The 17,130-nt window shown below is 39.5% G+C and overlaps 2 protein-coding genes across 2 annotated transcripts; both read left to right on the top strand.

Moving 5' to 3' along the window:
• Window positions 1-1,745: 1,745 nt before the first annotated feature.
• LOC136425317 (neuronal acetylcholine receptor subunit alpha-10-like) lies at window positions 1,746-6,998 on the top strand. The gene is made up of 7 exons (XM_066414164.1): window positions 1,746-1,785; window positions 3,435-3,544; window positions 4,204-4,404; window positions 4,818-4,904; window positions 5,023-5,133; window positions 5,541-5,677; window positions 6,140-6,998. The coding sequence occupies exons 1-7, from the start codon at window positions 1,762-1,764 to the stop codon at window positions 6,685-6,687; spliced, it is 1,218 nt and encodes a 405-aa protein (XP_066270261.1). The 5' UTR covers window positions 1,746-1,761; the 3' UTR covers window positions 6,688-6,998.
• Window positions 6,999-7,128: 130 nt separating this feature from the next.
• On the top strand, window positions 7,129-13,277 carry LOC136425316 (neuronal acetylcholine receptor subunit alpha-7-like). Its single transcript, XM_066414163.1, has 9 exons — window positions 7,129-7,679; window positions 8,312-8,451; window positions 8,879-8,923; window positions 9,711-9,820; window positions 10,268-10,468; window positions 10,870-10,959; window positions 11,318-11,428; window positions 11,919-12,055; window positions 12,740-13,277. Exons 1-9 carry the CDS (start codon window positions 7,619-7,621, stop codon window positions 13,267-13,269), a joined length of 1,425 nt encoding a protein of 474 aa, XP_066270260.1. The 5' UTR covers window positions 7,129-7,618; the 3' UTR covers window positions 13,270-13,277.
• The last annotated feature ends 3,853 nt before the right edge of the window (window positions 13,278-17,130 follow it).

The following is a 17,130-nucleotide window of genomic DNA, read 5'->3' as shown; positions in this document are numbered from 1 at the left end:
AGCAATAAATATTCAACGTTGAGGACGTGATAATTTTTTTATTCCCTTCCACCTGCTTCACGTGAAGTTCCATATTTCCGAACGATCCCTAGATTTGTCAATACATAATGACTGGTGAGACGTAGGCGTTATACAAACGCCACTGAGTGATTGAAAACAGGTTCGTCTTGTAAAATCCTGCTCATAAATATTCATGCTTTATAAATATCTCTATCCATGACATAGACATTGTGAGAACATTATAGACCAAGTATAAATCACAAGATGTTCTTTGTCGTTTCGCGATAACATTGTGTGTACTAGTAGAAAGGTTATACTGTAAATGCAGAAATGTGCGCGTGGTTTTAATTTCTGAGAAAATGTAGTGTTCGTAGTGGTTTTGAGTTCGCGGCTGGAACATTAGTAGCGCTACAGTCACACAATGGAACAGCTTTTCGCGGTGCTTTGAAGTTCGCGGTACAGAGTTCACCGCGAAAAAACGCGAACATAAAACTACCGCGAACAATTCTGCATTTACGGTAATGAATGCCATGTTGTCAGGGGTGAGCAAATATACGATACGGGTCAGTACCATTGTCGGCTGAAAACAGGGGTGGAGGCTAAATTTCTTCACAGGTGAAGTGTACATAGGATGATAGTGTAAATCTTGTCGTCTGACTTGGGGTGAGTCATTCATTGACATGTAAGTCGTGACACGCGAAGGAGAGCATACAGTTTTGCAATAGACAGAGATTTTAGAAGTTTATTCTTTGGCTGTGCTTTTTCTAGGATACGAAGATGCGAGGAGTAGGTCTATGCTGGTTTGTGGTGAGCCTGGTCACTATTATTAAAGGTATGTACTTTGTACCGCTTATGACTTTTGCGTTTATGCAGCACCATTTTAAAATATCGTGTATATAAATGCAGACGTGACTGTACATTTCCTGTACGTTACATGTACCCCAATCTATTCTCATGTCAAGGGCTTGGGGATGGAACCTTCATTAATGTTAATCCGCCGGGTTACATAAATCCACCACTTTGAAAAACAGTGCACGGTTTAGATAAACAGGAGTGCATTATACTGGGGGACGTTGGGTTGGAGATCTGTTTGGACGTGTGTGTTCAGGATTTCGGAATTATGTACCCTGGCGGAATTATGTTTAACATAGTAGATGTTATATTGTGGATTGCAGCGGATTTCTATCTTGACGTGATAAAAAGAATAAAAATGTGTGAAAATTAGAGGTGGCGTGTGTAAAAAAAACGATTGTCATGTAATACAGTTTGCGGCGGCAACTTCAGTGAAAATCACCTGGTCGACCGCCTTCTGAGCGGGTACAACACCGACGCCCGGCCGGTGAAAAACAGCTCTTCCCCCGTTACCGTGGCAATAGACATCGCCTTGGCTCAACTTATCAACGTGGTGAGTTGTTCCTTCTGAAAGTACTTGAATTTGTGTGACTTTATCATTCAACTTTCATTCATTTTCAACTATTGCACATCCATAATACGATAGTATCACTGATATAGCATATTGTGCTGTCTTTCGTTGCTTTATTTCCTATGTGGATATTACATTTCAAGTATATTGTGCTTCGATTTCCTTCAATTTCCTTTCACCCAATTTTGTTAATGATAAATACACCAGTACATATACATAGTTGTTGCACTATATGTAAAAGGCATGCTGGACACATAAAGAATCATAATGCAAATAATATTTATTATTTTGATAATTTTCTCTGTTGCCATGTCTAGAATGATCGACAGCAAGACATCATGGTTAATATCTGGATGAGGCAGGTAAGCATCGAAGCTACTTAATGGCTGAAAGATCACTGAATTTTAAGCATTTCTTGTATAAATTTTGAAAATGGCTGACTGTCACTATAAGTATTATGAATAATTATTGCAATGTAATTTCATATCCCTCCTATCTTTTTCTTGCCATAATGCCATCTCATTAATCCTTGTGAAAAGAGCAGTATGTACGCTGAACAGTAATGATAATAATATATGTTTTATTTGCAAGTTCTTGCCCGAGGGCTAATTGCAACATGTAAAAATGCATAGAAGGGTATACTGTACTGATAGTGCCAGTTAACAATGTTGATGACAAGTGGAACAAATGGCTATTCTAAGAACTACTACGGAATACAATCTACGCTTTTTGGGTTTGATTATCTCCATGAAAAAAAGGCTTTTTCATGGAGATACTGTTTTGCTTGCGTTTGGTGTTTGTGTGTATGTATGTGTCACCGGACGCTTAAAGTCACCATAACTGTAGAACCTGTACATGGATTGTAATGATTTTTGGTATGTGGGTGGGTGTTAGGAGGAGGAAGGTCAAGGTCAATTTTGGGCCCCCTGGCATGTGTGACTGGAACTGCAATGGCGTATTTGTTAAAATCTTCAATGTAGAAGAACTGAAGAGTGGATCGACAGATCGTCATGTTCTTTGGTACACAGGTAGGTTAGACCAAGTTGTACACACTTAAGTGCAAACTATGCAAATGAGACCGAATTTGCATAAGTAAGGAGGTAAATCGTTTGCATGGGTGTCGTCGGATGCTTAAAGTCAGCATAACTGTAGAACGTGTAGATGGATTGTAATGATATTTGGTATGTGGGTATGCGCTGGGAGGAGAATGGTCAAGGTCGATTTTGGGCTCCCTGGTTTGTGTCCCTGGAACGTTAACTGCAATGGCCTATTTGTAAAAATGTTCTAAAGGGGTATAACTGAAGAGAGGAACAACAGATTTTCATGTTATTTGGTACGCAGGTAGGTTGGACAGAGATGTACACACTGAAGTGCAAATCATGCAAAGTTAGTGTGTTTGCGTGTGTGTGCGCGTGTGTGTATGTTTGTGTCACTGTGTGTGTATGTATGTGTCACCGAATGCGTAAAATCAGCATAACTATAGAACGTGTAGATGAATTGTAATGATATTTGTTATGTGGGTAGGTGTGGGGAGGAGGAAAGGTCAAGGTCGATTTTGGGCTCTCTGGTATGTGTCACTGGAACTGCAATGGCGTATTTGTCAAAATCTTCAAAGGAGAATAACTGAAGAAAGGAGCGACAGATTTTCATGTTATTTACTTGGCAGGTAGCTTAGAGAGGGTTGTATACAATGAAGTGCAAATTATGTAAATTGGACTTAAGTTGCCTAAGTAATGGGGAAATCTATATTTGCAGTTTTGGCCATTGTAGCACTACTAACAGCTGTTACTAGCTATTGATAGCGAAAGTGGGTCACTGTGGAACCTGAGCCCCAAACATGTGGCCGGGGGTCATACCATTGAGCGATATAGAATGGGGGGAACAGGTTTAATAAAAAAAAAAGTTTCATGGAGATTTTGGGTCCTAAGACTCTTGTTTCTTTTATTTGGAAGGAGTGGAAGACGAAGTGTCCCACTTTTGTTGTAATGAGTGGGTTTTGTATGTCCCATAGTATTGGACAGACGAATATCTATCGTGGGACCCAGATGACTATTATGGGTTAGACGTTGTACGGATCCAAAGCAGCGCCATCTGGCGGCCTGACATAGTTATCTACAATGGGTGAGTACAACATGTCACGATTCACTACATAACAACTGTACTGTAAACACTACCATCTACTAACATAATTCCACCAGGGTACATAATTTCGCAACCCTGAAAAGATACGTCGAAACAGATATCTAACCAAGTATAATGCACTCCTGTATACATGGGGGTGCTGTACTAGAGATCTCTCAAACACACTGTTTTTCAACGTGGCGGATTTATGTAACCCGGCAGATTAATGTTAATGGAGGTTACACATATTTCAATAGAATGCTAAAAACGGGTACACAAAACAATCTTTAGACGTTTGGACTAAAAACATAAAGTAATGTAGAGTAACAAACGAAATAGCATAAATCTGGTACTACATGACTTGTGTAAATATACACAGTATATGTATGATTGTACATGTATTCCTTTTCAATATAATTATATTCATTTATATTTTAATAATGTTCAGCAGCATTGCAACATTTTGCAGCAGCTTTCTTGATCTTGAACGTTCTTGTCTTATCTAGCTTATTCTGTTACCCTCTCATGGCAATACTTACTGGTTCTACTTCTCACCGCTAGATGGCGCTTTAGTGGGAATAATGCGGTCCCAAACGTGACTATGCCTGTATTGCCCTCATAATCTTTCTCATTGAAATGAATGCTTTATTTCCTCTTAGTATATTTGCAGAGGGTTATGCAGAACTCCCGGACACGAAGGCTACCATCAGTTCAGAAGGCGAGGTGACATATCTGTACCCGTTCACATTCACGGCCTCGTGCAAGATCAACGTGGCAGACTTCCCTTACGACACTCAGACATGCCCACTCAAGTTCGGGTCATGGTCATATGATGGCTTAGCCATTGACGTCGTTAACAAGTACGTGTGCTACCCAATGCCTTCCTCATAAAACGTGTGTGTTGTAAAACGTAGAGTAAATAAAATGATTTATAGGTATCAATTAAGGTTCTTTGTGCACGGTCAATAACAAAACTAGTATACACGTCTACGTTCAGTAGTGCTTTCCTCGGGGCCATAGTGACTGGTTCTCCTTCCCACCGCTAGGTGGCGCTGCAATGAGAAAACTGTAGTCCCAAACGTGACTACGCCTGTAGCCCCCCCACCCCTCAATACGGTTCACGATTGGAGTAAATTCTCTAGCCCATATGCATACAGTCAGCTTATAATTACATTATTCTACTCTTAGCGTTACATACCGTTATTTCTTTTATATATCGTCACAATTTACTGTCACAATGACTGTCATTTATTTTTCTGCAATTTTCCAAAAGGTCGTCTACTGGTGATCTGGAATTCGACCACAATGGGATATGGACAGTTATCGATCTGCCAGCACAAAGAAATGTTGTAACCTATGGGTAAGTCAAATGATGGCAAGGATCACAAATATACGTTATGGTTGTACTGTATTGTAATTTGAGTATTTGTTTACATTGTGGGATCAGGGCTATGTGTTTCTGTTTTTTTTTTCTGCAGGGCATCTGACGTGCCTTATCCTGACGTAACGTTCCACGTCGTCATTCAACGCCAGTCGATGTATTATATCTTCTTCATCTTCTTCCCAAGCATCCTCATTGTCGTGATAAGGTAACAGACACCGTACGGTTTTTCTAATTCTCTCTTCTTCTGAATTTTTACTGAAACACATAACTGTTAGAAATTAGTCAAAGTCTGTTTTTTGAAAATGTGTCCGGAGGGCGTGTTGCTTTTTGTATTTCAACGCATTTCCCTCGTGTTGTATTGCCGAACATGCATAAAGGAATACCAAAAGCCCCATTTTTAAATAAGAGCGCCATTTTGAAATGTGTTCTCGCGAGACCACACGCTGACGAGAACGCGCGTGAGGTTGCACCAAAACGAGGATGGGCATGAACCAAATTCCTTGATTGCAAGGTGCATAAGGCGGGGTACTGTGTGATTATCTTCTACTTTCTCTTGTCCTTATCAGACTGTACTTATGCTAATTTATGATGATTTTTTCTTTTCTTTTTTAGTTTGATGAGCTTCATGATCCCGCCAGAGTCTGGGGAGAAACTCTCACTCAGCTCAACGATGTTGCTGACCCTGGTGGTCTACATGCAACTGGTGAATGCTACACTACCGACGACGTCTCGATACATTCCGTTAGTAGGTGAGGAATTTGAATTCTGCGCAAAAGCTGTAAATGGCACCAGTATTTTTTTTTAAATTTATTATTCCAACATCAAAAACAACACATAGTGATGCCGCACTCAAGCAAAACACGCTTATTTAAGCGTTATCACTTAACACACTCATATACAAAACATGTGACAAAGTATGGTATGGGAAAAATACAGGAACCGAGGTGAAAAAGAAACAGTGGTATATATAACAAAACAAACATAAGCATGAATATGAAAACGTTTTGTATCTATAGTATATACAATTGAGTTACAGATATAATTTTGCGCATTTAAATTTGAAGATAACAATGAAAGGAGATTCATTAAGTAAAAGATTTGTTGACCAGCAAACTTGTGATGAAGCATGCCAATTACGTCACTAGTTATGGTTGCCCAAAATTGATATTATGCAAATGCATAATTTGACCACAGATTTTTAATACTTGCAGGTCGCTTCTTCGGCGCCATCATCCTCATCGTTGCCATGTCAACCATACTCAGCATCTTCGTTATAAGTTTGCACTTCTCAAACCCAAACCCTAAACCACCGCCTGATTGGCTCAAGCGAGTCATGGGTATGTCACAAGAAGTATTCCTAACAGAGTGGCTTTTCTGTGGTTGTGGTCGTAGAGCCAGTCACAGTTTGGTTGAAGAAAAACCTCAAAATGGCCGCCAACATCATCGAAAGAAAAACTACAAAGACATCGTTCTGTTGTCAATGAAGTCTGGTTTTGAGGACAATCTTAGTGTCATCTGCCGTAAGCGATCGTTTTCACAATCAAAAAGTACGTCTAATCTTCTGACCAATCGCCTTCTGGTCAAGCTTGATTGTGTTATCAGTAAGATGATGACAGTAAAGGGAGAACGCGGACTGGTGGAAGAGAAACAGGGCGTGTTGAGTGAGTGGAATGAGGTTGCAGCTAGAATGGACCGCATATTTCTCCTGGTGTTCATTGTTGTAGCCGTGGTTGCATGCACAACAACATCAATGTTGTAGTCTTGTCAAAGTTAAACGTATTATCTATGATCTTCAAAATACCATTCTATATTTACCTATATTGTTCTTGATGTATATAAACAAATACATACTATAGGGCATACTGTATTGTTTCACATCAACACATGTACATTCAATTTGTTAAAATTGACAGTGACCACTACAACATAGGGTCTAATATGACGTCATTTTATAACATTTGTTTGACAAAAAAAACACTGGTAATACTTAGATCGGTAGGTAAGAACGCACTGTGCAATCTATATCATATCAATTTAATGATGAGGAAATTAAAAATCACTCTATCCTCACGATTTTGTGCATTGCCTAATAATTCATATCTTAGAGTACGACACCCTACATGCGGATAATCAATCAAATCAGATAAATTAATTTCCTTTTTCCCAACTTTTTCAATAAAGTTGGGAGATTTTCATCTATATTCTGCACTACCCCCCTCCCCACTACTTTTCGTGAAAGTCACAGGAAACAAAGACAAGATTTAACCCAAACAGGAAGTTCAACTAGCAGCTGAACTTCCGGCATGTGAATCACTGTTGGTCTGGAACAAATATCCGACTGTGAACCTTTCACAAACTTAGCGGAAGGCGTGGTAACAGATTGCTTGTTCCCACCATGGAACAATTGCGGAGACTCCCTTATTAGACATTAACACAACGGACCGTAAGAAGATATACATCCGCCTTGACAACAACGGGGTGAAATTACGCCACTGCCTGCCTACATTATACTCTCAACCCACTTCTAAGAGGTTCATGGTATTGTCGATTATCGGAGGGACAAATACTGAGTTCACACGGCGGTGGGAATGTTACCATATGCCAATGGTGATTTGCGTGTTTACCGTGGAACTATATGTACAGTGGCGTAGTGGAGGGATCTTGTTATAGAGATCTATTTAGGCCACAAGATGGTAGGAAACTGGCCGTGGCTGGTTCCGGTGGTATCCATGCTCGTCGCCATGATTGGAGGTATGTGTATTTCTGGTTAACTTTAGTAGTGTGGCTACATGCACATGTGTAGTAGCCCCCACCAGGCCCTTCTACGGGCGTATGGATCCAAGAGATGCGCAGAAAAATTATTAGCCAGTCCACGGTGAAACCCCGGCCAATATTCTCCCTATAGCCGGCGTAGTTAGTCTACTAGAAACTACATGTGTAGTGTTATGATGAGTATTTGATTGATTGATTGATTGATTGATTGATTGATTGATTGATTGATTGATTGATTGGAATAGTATGCATTGGAGGGTGTGTAAAGCTGAAATATGCTTCTATGATAACCGTAACAATTTCTTACTACTAACTGAAATATACTTGTAGACTTTGTTAAGAAGACTGCAACTCAGATCATATAACCGAAGACATAGAGCTGGACGTCGACGTATAAAATGTAGCATATGTTTTTGATTCAGACTTAATTAGTGTGCATACAAAACGCAAACAAATTAGGAATATTTCGGTTGCAAATAGTTCTATGGACTCTTTTATTTAATGTGTGTCGAGTTAAAAATCATAGACAACTGCTTTATAAACCAAGAGGCGAGTCAAAATTTACAATTTGAAACTGAAGCAAGGAATATTTGTTGACATGTGCTGTACAGGAAGCATGGGAAACTTTACTGAGAAGCATCTTGTTGACCGCCTGATGACCGGATACAGTACGAACGCACGGCCGGTGAAGAACAGCTCTGCCCCCGTCAGAGTGACTATGAACGTCGCGTTAGCACAGCTGCTCGACGTGGTAAGTTTTTAATTTCAACCATTTGAATTATGATATGGAAAATAACTTATGATACAGTCAACAATTTCTGATTAAGAAATCAAGTTAAGCCAAAGACTTTAAGTTTGTTTATTCCTCGATAACTTGTTCGGCTATATATTAACCGCTTTTCAACTACGTCAAAATAACAGAGACACAAATTTTGATTTTTTTTAAATGATTGGTGATGCAGACGTCGACCTTACGATAGCCATTTTATAAAAATACATAGATTCAAATAAGCTAAAGCTAAACTAGTTTTCCCAACATCGTATGTACATTTGAAAGTTAACGATAGTTTATTCCATTGTTATCCAACAATCCGAAAGATAAATTGCTGGGTTTACTAGTCATTGTTTTAAAACACTACAAAATATACAATAATTTTTTAACTCTTTTTTTTTCACAGAATGATCGGGATCAACAAATCACAGGAATCATGTGGATGAGACTGGTATGTTCACGATAACAGTTATATTGTTTTGCAGTAAGGCTTGTATTATATCATAATCTAAGATACGTCTGAACCAATGTAAAGCCACATCTGTGACAAAAATAAGATCAGAGCCAACTTATCTCAGAACTTATGGTCTGCACGAATACCCTTGGCAAAATAAGATCCATCTGTTGTTACAACTCATGGAAGAAGGAATACATCAACCGTAATGCCGTATCCCTGGAATGCCACTCTTCATCATTACGCAAGCATGACTCACCCGTCAGTCGATGATGGGCACAGCCAAATTATTTCATACGATATACACGAATACCTGTGGCGAAACAGGACCGTACTGTTATTGCCACTCATCAAAGAAGGAATTCATCAATTGTAGTTTGAATGCATCTATTGTAGATCGAATGCACCAATTGTAGTTTGACTGCATCAATTGTAGTTTGGCTGCATCAATTGTAGTATGAATTCATCAGTCTAAATACACCAATAACTGTAGTTTGAATTAATCAATAACATCGCAAATCGAATGCATCAATTGTAGTTTGACTGCATCAATTGTTGTTTGAATGCACCAGTTATTGTTTGAATTTATCAGTTGTAGTTTGAATGCACCAATAGCAGTTTGAAGGCATCACTTCTAGTTTGAACGCATCAATTCTATTTTGAATCCACCAATATTATACTTTGAATGCATCCGTTGCACTACTCGTTATCATTGCGTAGGCGTGAAGCACTTGCCACTAGCGCTTGGGTCAATTCCAATATGCCAACTTTGTTTTCCTCACAGTATTGGACAGATGAATATCTAGTGTGGAACCCAGATGACTATCGCGGACTGGCGGCTGTACGAATGCAGGGCAGCAGCATATGGCGACCTGACATCGTTCTTTATAATGGGTGAGCAATGCTTCATCACAACGTACGTCTCACAAATGTCACTAAATGAATTAAATACAGAATGTTTTAATCTAATACATATGATCCACTGCAAATCTACATCATGAAGACATGTGCTTTTTCTTTCATAACGCAAAGTCCAAAATTGATATCATGAAATTAATGAGAAAGAAAACTAAAATCTAAAATCAGACGCTCCCGAGATAGCACTACAAAAAGTCTAGTATTGATAAGAGAATGGCAATAAGGATTGCACGCAAAACCAAGATTTTCAACCTTCTGCCTACTGCCTAACTCCAAAAACAATGAAACATTTGGTGCAAACGTTTCACAGCGTGCTGAAGGTTAAAAGATTCTTGATCATGACTACTAACAAAATATCCCAATGGTTGGTCTTCGTTCCTTCAGTCCTACTTCTGATAATGTGCTTTGTATCAACCCCCGCAGTATCCTCCAAAAAGGCTTCGCAGAACTGCCGGACACGAAGGTCACCATCACGTCTAACGGCTCGGTGTTCTATCTGTACCCGTTCACGTTCAAGGCCTCGTGCAAGATCAGCGTCGTAGGCTTCCCTTACGACACACAGAGGTGTCCTTTCAAGTTCGGGTCTTGGACCTTCGACGCCTTCGCCATTGATGTCATCAACAAGTAAGTTTTTATCATGGGGAATATAAACTGTTTGCCAACTCAAAAAAATGGACTCACCGGACTTTCTGACTAAATCGCTCCGCCCTTTTCAGCTATCTGCCCCAATTGCCCTGGGCACGTGACTTAATGCACGTGTGACGTCAGCAAAGGGTCAAAGGTTATTGAAAGTCGATATCATCCCCCGTATCGTTTGGGAGATGGTTTCTTGCAGTTTTGAGTTGGCAAACAAATGTTCCTTAATTAAATATGCCTGCTCAGATTAACTTGCATGCTAAAGTGATTATACAGTGTGATATCGTGACATACTTACTGCCTGTTATTATGTGCTGACGAAAAGTCACTGTTAGTCCAAAAGGCAAAATGTGTATTCTGTTAATATTGATATATATAACTCTGCACAGGTCTTCAGAAGGTGATCTTGACGGGTACAGGAAGAGCGGGGAATGGGATGTGGTCAACTTCGTAGCTGAACGGAACGTAGTATCATACAGGTATGCCTGGGCGTGGTATTTTCTACATCACATATGGTTTTGGTACCATACCTTATAATCAGCAACACGTGGGACAAGCATGAATTCAAAGTTCATCTCTGATGGAACCAGGTGGTAGCCGATACCGACTTCTAATCACCTTTGACCCGTTGCCGACATCACATTTCCGGAACGTTATGTGTTATGAGCAACCACTTCACTTTGTTTCCTCGGCACCAATAAAAGTACACCAAGTCCTCAGTTATCTTGAAGAAGACCAGAGAACTAGTTGAAAATTTAGAAAATCTCATAACTTTTCCATAAAATGTGTTGAATTATTTTGATCATCTATTGTTCGATGTCGCTTTTTTCACTGCAGCTCCTCCGATGCACCTTATGCTGACGTCACGTTTACCCTGGTCATTGAACGACAGCCGCTGTTTTACATCTACCACATCTTCGCGCCATGTATCGTCATTCTCCTCATAAGGTAGATACAAATAGGTACTTTTAGCAAAAATATTCCGCATCGTGACACGAATGAAACCTTAAAAAGAATCTTTCGATTGAAATTCACAACGAACTGTACTTACCGACATTTTGACTGTATGACATCGGCCTGTATTAGTTTCAAGGAATAAATGCACTCTTGTTTGATATGCTGCTTATAGACATGTGACTCTGTGTAGCAGAACGTTTGTGGCGCCCCCCGTCTTCCTTTAGGGATGTTTTTTTTAGCCCCGATGTGTATCTATCCTTTCACTTCCACATGCAACCAGGTGACTGCAGTTTTGTTGATTACTAATAGGTTCGTAAAGTGCAGTATGGGTTACTCATCCATAATCATACATTTTTGTTCAGTACTGTTCAGTAATGTTTCATTCATCTCAAAAACATGAGTAATCTTATATATCAACAACATCTGAGTTATCCTTGCCTAAAGTTATTTAACCTAACCTAACTGTAACTTTGATTGACAGCCTGCTGAGCTTCAACATCCCACCAGATTCCGGTGAGAAGCTGTCGCTGAGCCTCACGATGTTGTTGTCACTGATCGTCTTCATGCACATGGTGATAGAGTCCCTCCCGGCAACTTCAAACTACATCCCTCTGATAGGTAATAAAGGAGTGTTTGTTATTTGGTCAGAATAAAGTGCAATATGAAGGATCATCTTCGTGCATAGTGTCATAAGGTAGAACCAATTAACATATGGGTTACAAACTGTGACCACATCCAAGACGTTTATGCAGCAGCTTATGGAACACATGGAAAGGTAGGCATATGGAACATGAGGTTATAAGATGTTGGTATGCTTTGTTATGCTGTCCATGTTTTTCTGCTATCATGAGTGGATTTCATACTCCTTTACATGTGACAGCTAAAGGAGTCAATCAATCAATCACGACAACCAATCAACCAATAAGGTTGACAACTGAATGGATATTTTGGGTCTTTTTACACAACCAAATACTGAAGTAGCTATTAACGCTTCGGTAGTACTTCTGCTACCTTCATTGGAGCATCAATGGCTGTTGGATCAATAGCATCTTCCAGTATATAGTAGCAGCAGTAGTAGTAGTAGTAATAATAGAAGTAGTGGTAGAAGTAGTAGTAGTAGTAGAAGAAGTAGAAGTAGTAGTAGTCGCAGCAGCAGCAGCAGCAGTAGTAGTAGTAGTAGCAGTAGTGCCCCGTGGAAAGCAGATTGAAGTACTACGGAATACTTTTGTTGTGAGCCGCGTGTCTCTCACTGCGAAGCATACTGATGGGTAACCTTTCAATGTCTTGTCATATCTTTTATAGGTCGTTTCTTCGGTGTTATCATTGTTGTCGTCGCCATGTCCACCATCCTAAGCATCCTCACCATCGCGCTAAACTTCACAAACATGAACACCAACCCGCCCTACTGGCTCAAACAGCTACTGGGAATGACTGAAGAGTCCTGTTGGCTTGACTGCCTATTCTGTGGCTGTTTACGGCTAGCGAAACAACATCAACAGGACAGACGCAGAGAGAGGGAAATGCATCAGAGGGAAGACTACAAAACTGAAGAAGAAACCGCCATGTTGCCTTCGCGGCTACGCATTGACGATCCGTCGGACAATGGGAACCGATTTCGTGAACAGTTTGATGACAGTGAGGAACTGTTGCCTCCTCTTGATGGAGTCATCAGCAAACTTGAGGCCTTGAAACAAAATCAGCTCAAACAGAAGAAGAAAGAAGCTGTGATGAATGAGTGGAAAGAGATAGCATCTAGACTAGACCGAGTTTTCCTACTGGTATTCCTTGGTGCGTGTGTTGTCGTCAGTTGTACTATGACGTATGTAATATGAGGCTAGGTCCTTTAAATGTGGATCAACCATTACAGAGAGTTTGTAACGTCCTCCGTCTCTACTAAAGGGATGGTTGTAAGGCCTAAATTCTGCTACAGAATGGATTCTATCAGCACAAATGAACTATGTCAAGATAAAGCTAGATATTAATAATCTAGAAGAAATGTTTTCAGGTAAATGCAAATCATTGGGTTACATTGAGATCGACTCAGTTCCTTGTATGGTAGATATTTCTGTGTTATATTTATAATACACTTAAACTGGAGCTATTTTTTATTATACAACATTGTAGGCTAATAAGATCTACATATACAGCTACATGTATTTGTATTAACATACAACATCATAGGATGTTTTAATTGACTTGACATTTTCCCGATCACACAATAAACTGTCTAATCCACTGATAATTCATAATCATTGGGAAAACATATTGAAACTTTTAACATGCAGCATCTAGAATGGTAGACTAAGTACACTGCAAAAGTACGAATCATACACTACTTGTTAATCTTATGTCTCGGCATATATAAAGTGTTTACAGACAGTGCTGTTCCTCAAAGATTCCAAGTAGTCTTTTCAAGGCATGACTTTCCCCTTTTACTTTCTCCGGTGAATTCTCAAGAGTTCTTGGTTCTGATTTCTTGCCAGCACACTTGTTTATCCGCCATTACTATATCTACAAGACTTCTGTCCAGGGGTCTGAAGAATGGATCTACTAAGTTTGCACACAATTCAAGTCGAGGATCCCAAGTAGTCTTTTCAAGACATGACTTCCCCTTTTTGTTTCTTCGTTGAATTTCTCAATGGTTCCTTGCCAACTCACTTGTTTATCCGCTATTACTATGTCTACAAGACTTCCTGATTCTGTCCAGGGGTCTGGAGAATCGTTCTACTAATCCTGCATACAATTTATGTCCAGGAAATACTGTAGATGTGCACGTGATACAAGCGTTTCCCCCCAGGCATGTCGTCCTTCCTGTGTTTAAGTGTGCAGCAAGATTGATAAGAGAAATCTGGGAGCGCCATTGTGTGGGTGGCACTACGCACTTCAAATTCTTATCTTCTTCAATCTACTGTAAATGTAAGTTACGTGGTTTTAATTTTGCTGTAGGGAGAAAATAGAATGCTCGCGGTGGTTTTAAGTTCGCGTTTGAAATAATAGTAGCGCTAGGGGGTAGAATGGCAAAAAATGCGCGGTGAAAAGCTTACCGCGAAAACAGCGAACATAAAACAATGGCGAACATTTCTGCATTTACAGTATGTGTAATCATGATAAGCATTTGAATTGGCTTCAGAAATGCCAGCTATTCTTTTTAATAACTATATTGTGTAAGCTATCGTGACGAACAGCCATTTAGAAATAAAATAGAAATAACTTATGTGCGATTAGATGATACTGACGAAAACTGCTTCAACAATGCTAGCTATTCTTTTTAATAACAATATTGTGTAAGTTATCCCTGACGAGCCGCCATTTAAAAAATGAAAAATTATGTGCTATGAAATGATACTGAAGGGTATTCCTCAACAATGCAAACTATTCTTACTAATAACAATATTATGTAACTACATGCAACTGGAGAACAGCCATTTGAAAAATGAAAAATCATGTTCAATCCAATGATACTGTGAAAAATGTTAGCTATTGTTTCTAATAACAATATTGTGTAACGAACTCCAACTGAAGAAACTCCACTTAAAAGATGAACATGTATCATGTTTCATCAAGTGAAACATATTTGCCTAAAACATCAAATAGAAAGATGAAGTTTCAAAGATTAACGAAATATGATCAGCATCATATGTATTGCTGGCAAAATTACAAGAAGCACCTTTAGGGCTAGAAATTCATTTTTCGGACTAGGTACACTGGCGCACCTAACCTAAAAATTTAGGTGAACCGAAATAATATTGGATGCACAACATAAAATATAGTAGAATGTCATTAGAGTTTAATCATAATTTAATCCTACTGCCCCCAGCTCTTTTAAGAACTTCAATCTGTAATTTTGTAGCTAAATTCAGAATTGTAAACAAGTAATACATCAAACATAAATTGAAAGTACAACAAAGGCTATTGCTTTTTCTGAAACTTAAAATGTCAAAAATAATGTGAAGACCAAGTGAACATTATAGTACTTTTGTCTTATCGCCTACACAAATTCTAGGTGCACTGGTGCAACCACAAAATTAAGTTGACAGTTCCAATCTAAGGAACACACACACACACACACGCACGCACGCACGCACACACGCACACACACACGCGTGCACCAAGTATTTCGAGCCCTGCACCTGCTTAAAGAATGATAGGATTGCATTGTGCTTTTCGCTGACATTATTACCGTTAGTGGTACCCTGTGGGATTGCTACTGGCGCTTAGATCACCATGTAAGGTAGGATCATTACATGTGATTGATGACTTCTCATTGGTCAATTTGTCAACGTCTTAGATCAGATTACAATTGATGGAGTGATCGTGAAACTCGTTATCACCGGTATATCTTGGATGATCTGACATCTTGGGACATGAGCTTATCTTAAGAACAGGCCCCAATACGCTTAATTAGTATAAGCCTTTGGGTCACATAACGTACACATATCTGTCTTCGGTTTGTGCTAGAAAATATGCCAGCCCAAGTAGAAATGACGAATCTGTATCTGTATGGCCATGGCCAGTATAACCGCCCTTCGACGTAACATACCAGCTTTGCAGAAACGCGGTGTGATAGCAGCTGGTTATATCACACTGAAAGATCTGATAAATGTTAAAAGGAGGCATTTTTAGAGGGGCAGAAGAAAATGTTTTGAGTGATTTGACTGGAACGACCCAGATACCAATTTAACTGTTGAGTTTTATTATATTGCAGGCATTTGGTAGTATTGCCAGATGCTTCTAGACCTTTGTGTTTGTCTGATATCATTACGATAACACTTAATACAGAGTGAACACATAGCGGGATGTTCAAGTAAGAAAGAAATGCTTGAACACTTTCTCAATAGGGGATATCCCTGGTTGAGTTCCTGGGTCCAATTGGTTTGTACCTGGAAGACCCTGGTTCGAATCCTGGGAAGGGCCTATCATTTGGGACTGCACCCGTCTTTCGGAAGGGACGTAAAATGGGGGTCCTGTGTTCTAGGAGGTGCCTCGTGCACGATAAAGGGGAAGGGCTAGCAACCCCTCCCTGTAAAAATATACTCTGATACAGTAGGGAAACTTGGTGACCTGTATGTCACTAGGTACTACAAGGTGAAAAACAACTTTGTTTAACAGGGCAAGGAAGATTAAATCGTTCCTTATGAGCTATGCCATACACGTGTAAGTTTCAATCGGCTTCAGAGAAAAAAAAGGTCGAGTGCACATTGATCAGTCCGCCCACATCCAGTCGCGCTGATAGCACCTGTGTTATGTAGAAAGTGAAACATAATTTTTCTACATGGGGGAAATCAATCAGTTAAACCTGATTAAAGTTACCCATGACCAGATGTCCAATTAAACGATTTTATGCCCTACTTAGCTTCGGCTCAATATTGAAAACGTACGAGATATGAAGAGGACTGATAACATACTACCTACATGTATATCAATCCGCGAAAGGGGCCATTATTTTTTTTACGATCCTATATCCATTGTGCCTGAAGTCTTTGTTCCAGAGCTCAGTTGAAAAACTAAGTCTAAAAGAGTAATTTACTTCTAAAGACTCCTGCGTATTTGTCTGTAGCTTTCCAGCTGGCCAATGTATAGCTTCCATGTATGAAATGTTGGCCTCATTTCTGCAATATAAGTTCTTCCAGCTTAATGATTACAGAAACTTACTTCTTATTTGATCACTTCGACAGAATCTAATCTTGACTTCA

This window comes from Branchiostoma lanceolatum, chromosome 19 (genome assembly GCF_035083965.1).
Source record: "Branchiostoma lanceolatum isolate klBraLanc5 chromosome 19, klBraLanc5.hap2, whole genome shotgun sequence".
Taxonomy (NCBI): Eukaryota; Metazoa; Chordata; class Leptocardii; order Amphioxiformes; family Branchiostomatidae; genus Branchiostoma; species Branchiostoma lanceolatum.
This window is presented reverse-complemented; position numbering and strand designations above follow the sequence as displayed.

Excerpts from the sequence above, each read along its gene's own strand:
- LOC136425316 (XM_066414163.1), top strand. The coding sequence starts at position 7,619 with ATGGTAGGAAACTGGCCGTGGCTGGTTCCGGTGGTATCCATGCTCGTC. Across the intron at positions 7,680-8,311 it reads GCTCGTCGCCATGATTGGAG|GAAGCATGGGAAACTTTACT; the intron begins GTATGTGTATTT and ends TGTGCTGTACAG. Across the intron at positions 8,924-9,710 it reads GAATCATGTGGATGAGACTG|TATTGGACAGATGAATATCT; the intron begins GTATGTTCACGA and ends TTTTCCTCACAG.
- LOC136425317 (XM_066414164.1), top strand. The coding sequence starts at position 1,762 with ATGGTTAATATCTGGATGAGGCAG. Across the intron at positions 3,545-4,203 it reads GACATAGTTATCTACAATGG|TATATTTGCAGAGGGTTATG; the intron begins GTGAGTACAACA and ends ATTTCCTCTTAG. Across the intron at positions 5,134-5,540 it reads ATCCTCATTGTCGTGATAAG|TTTGATGAGCTTCATGATCC; the intron begins GTAACAGACACC and ends TTTCTTTTTTAG.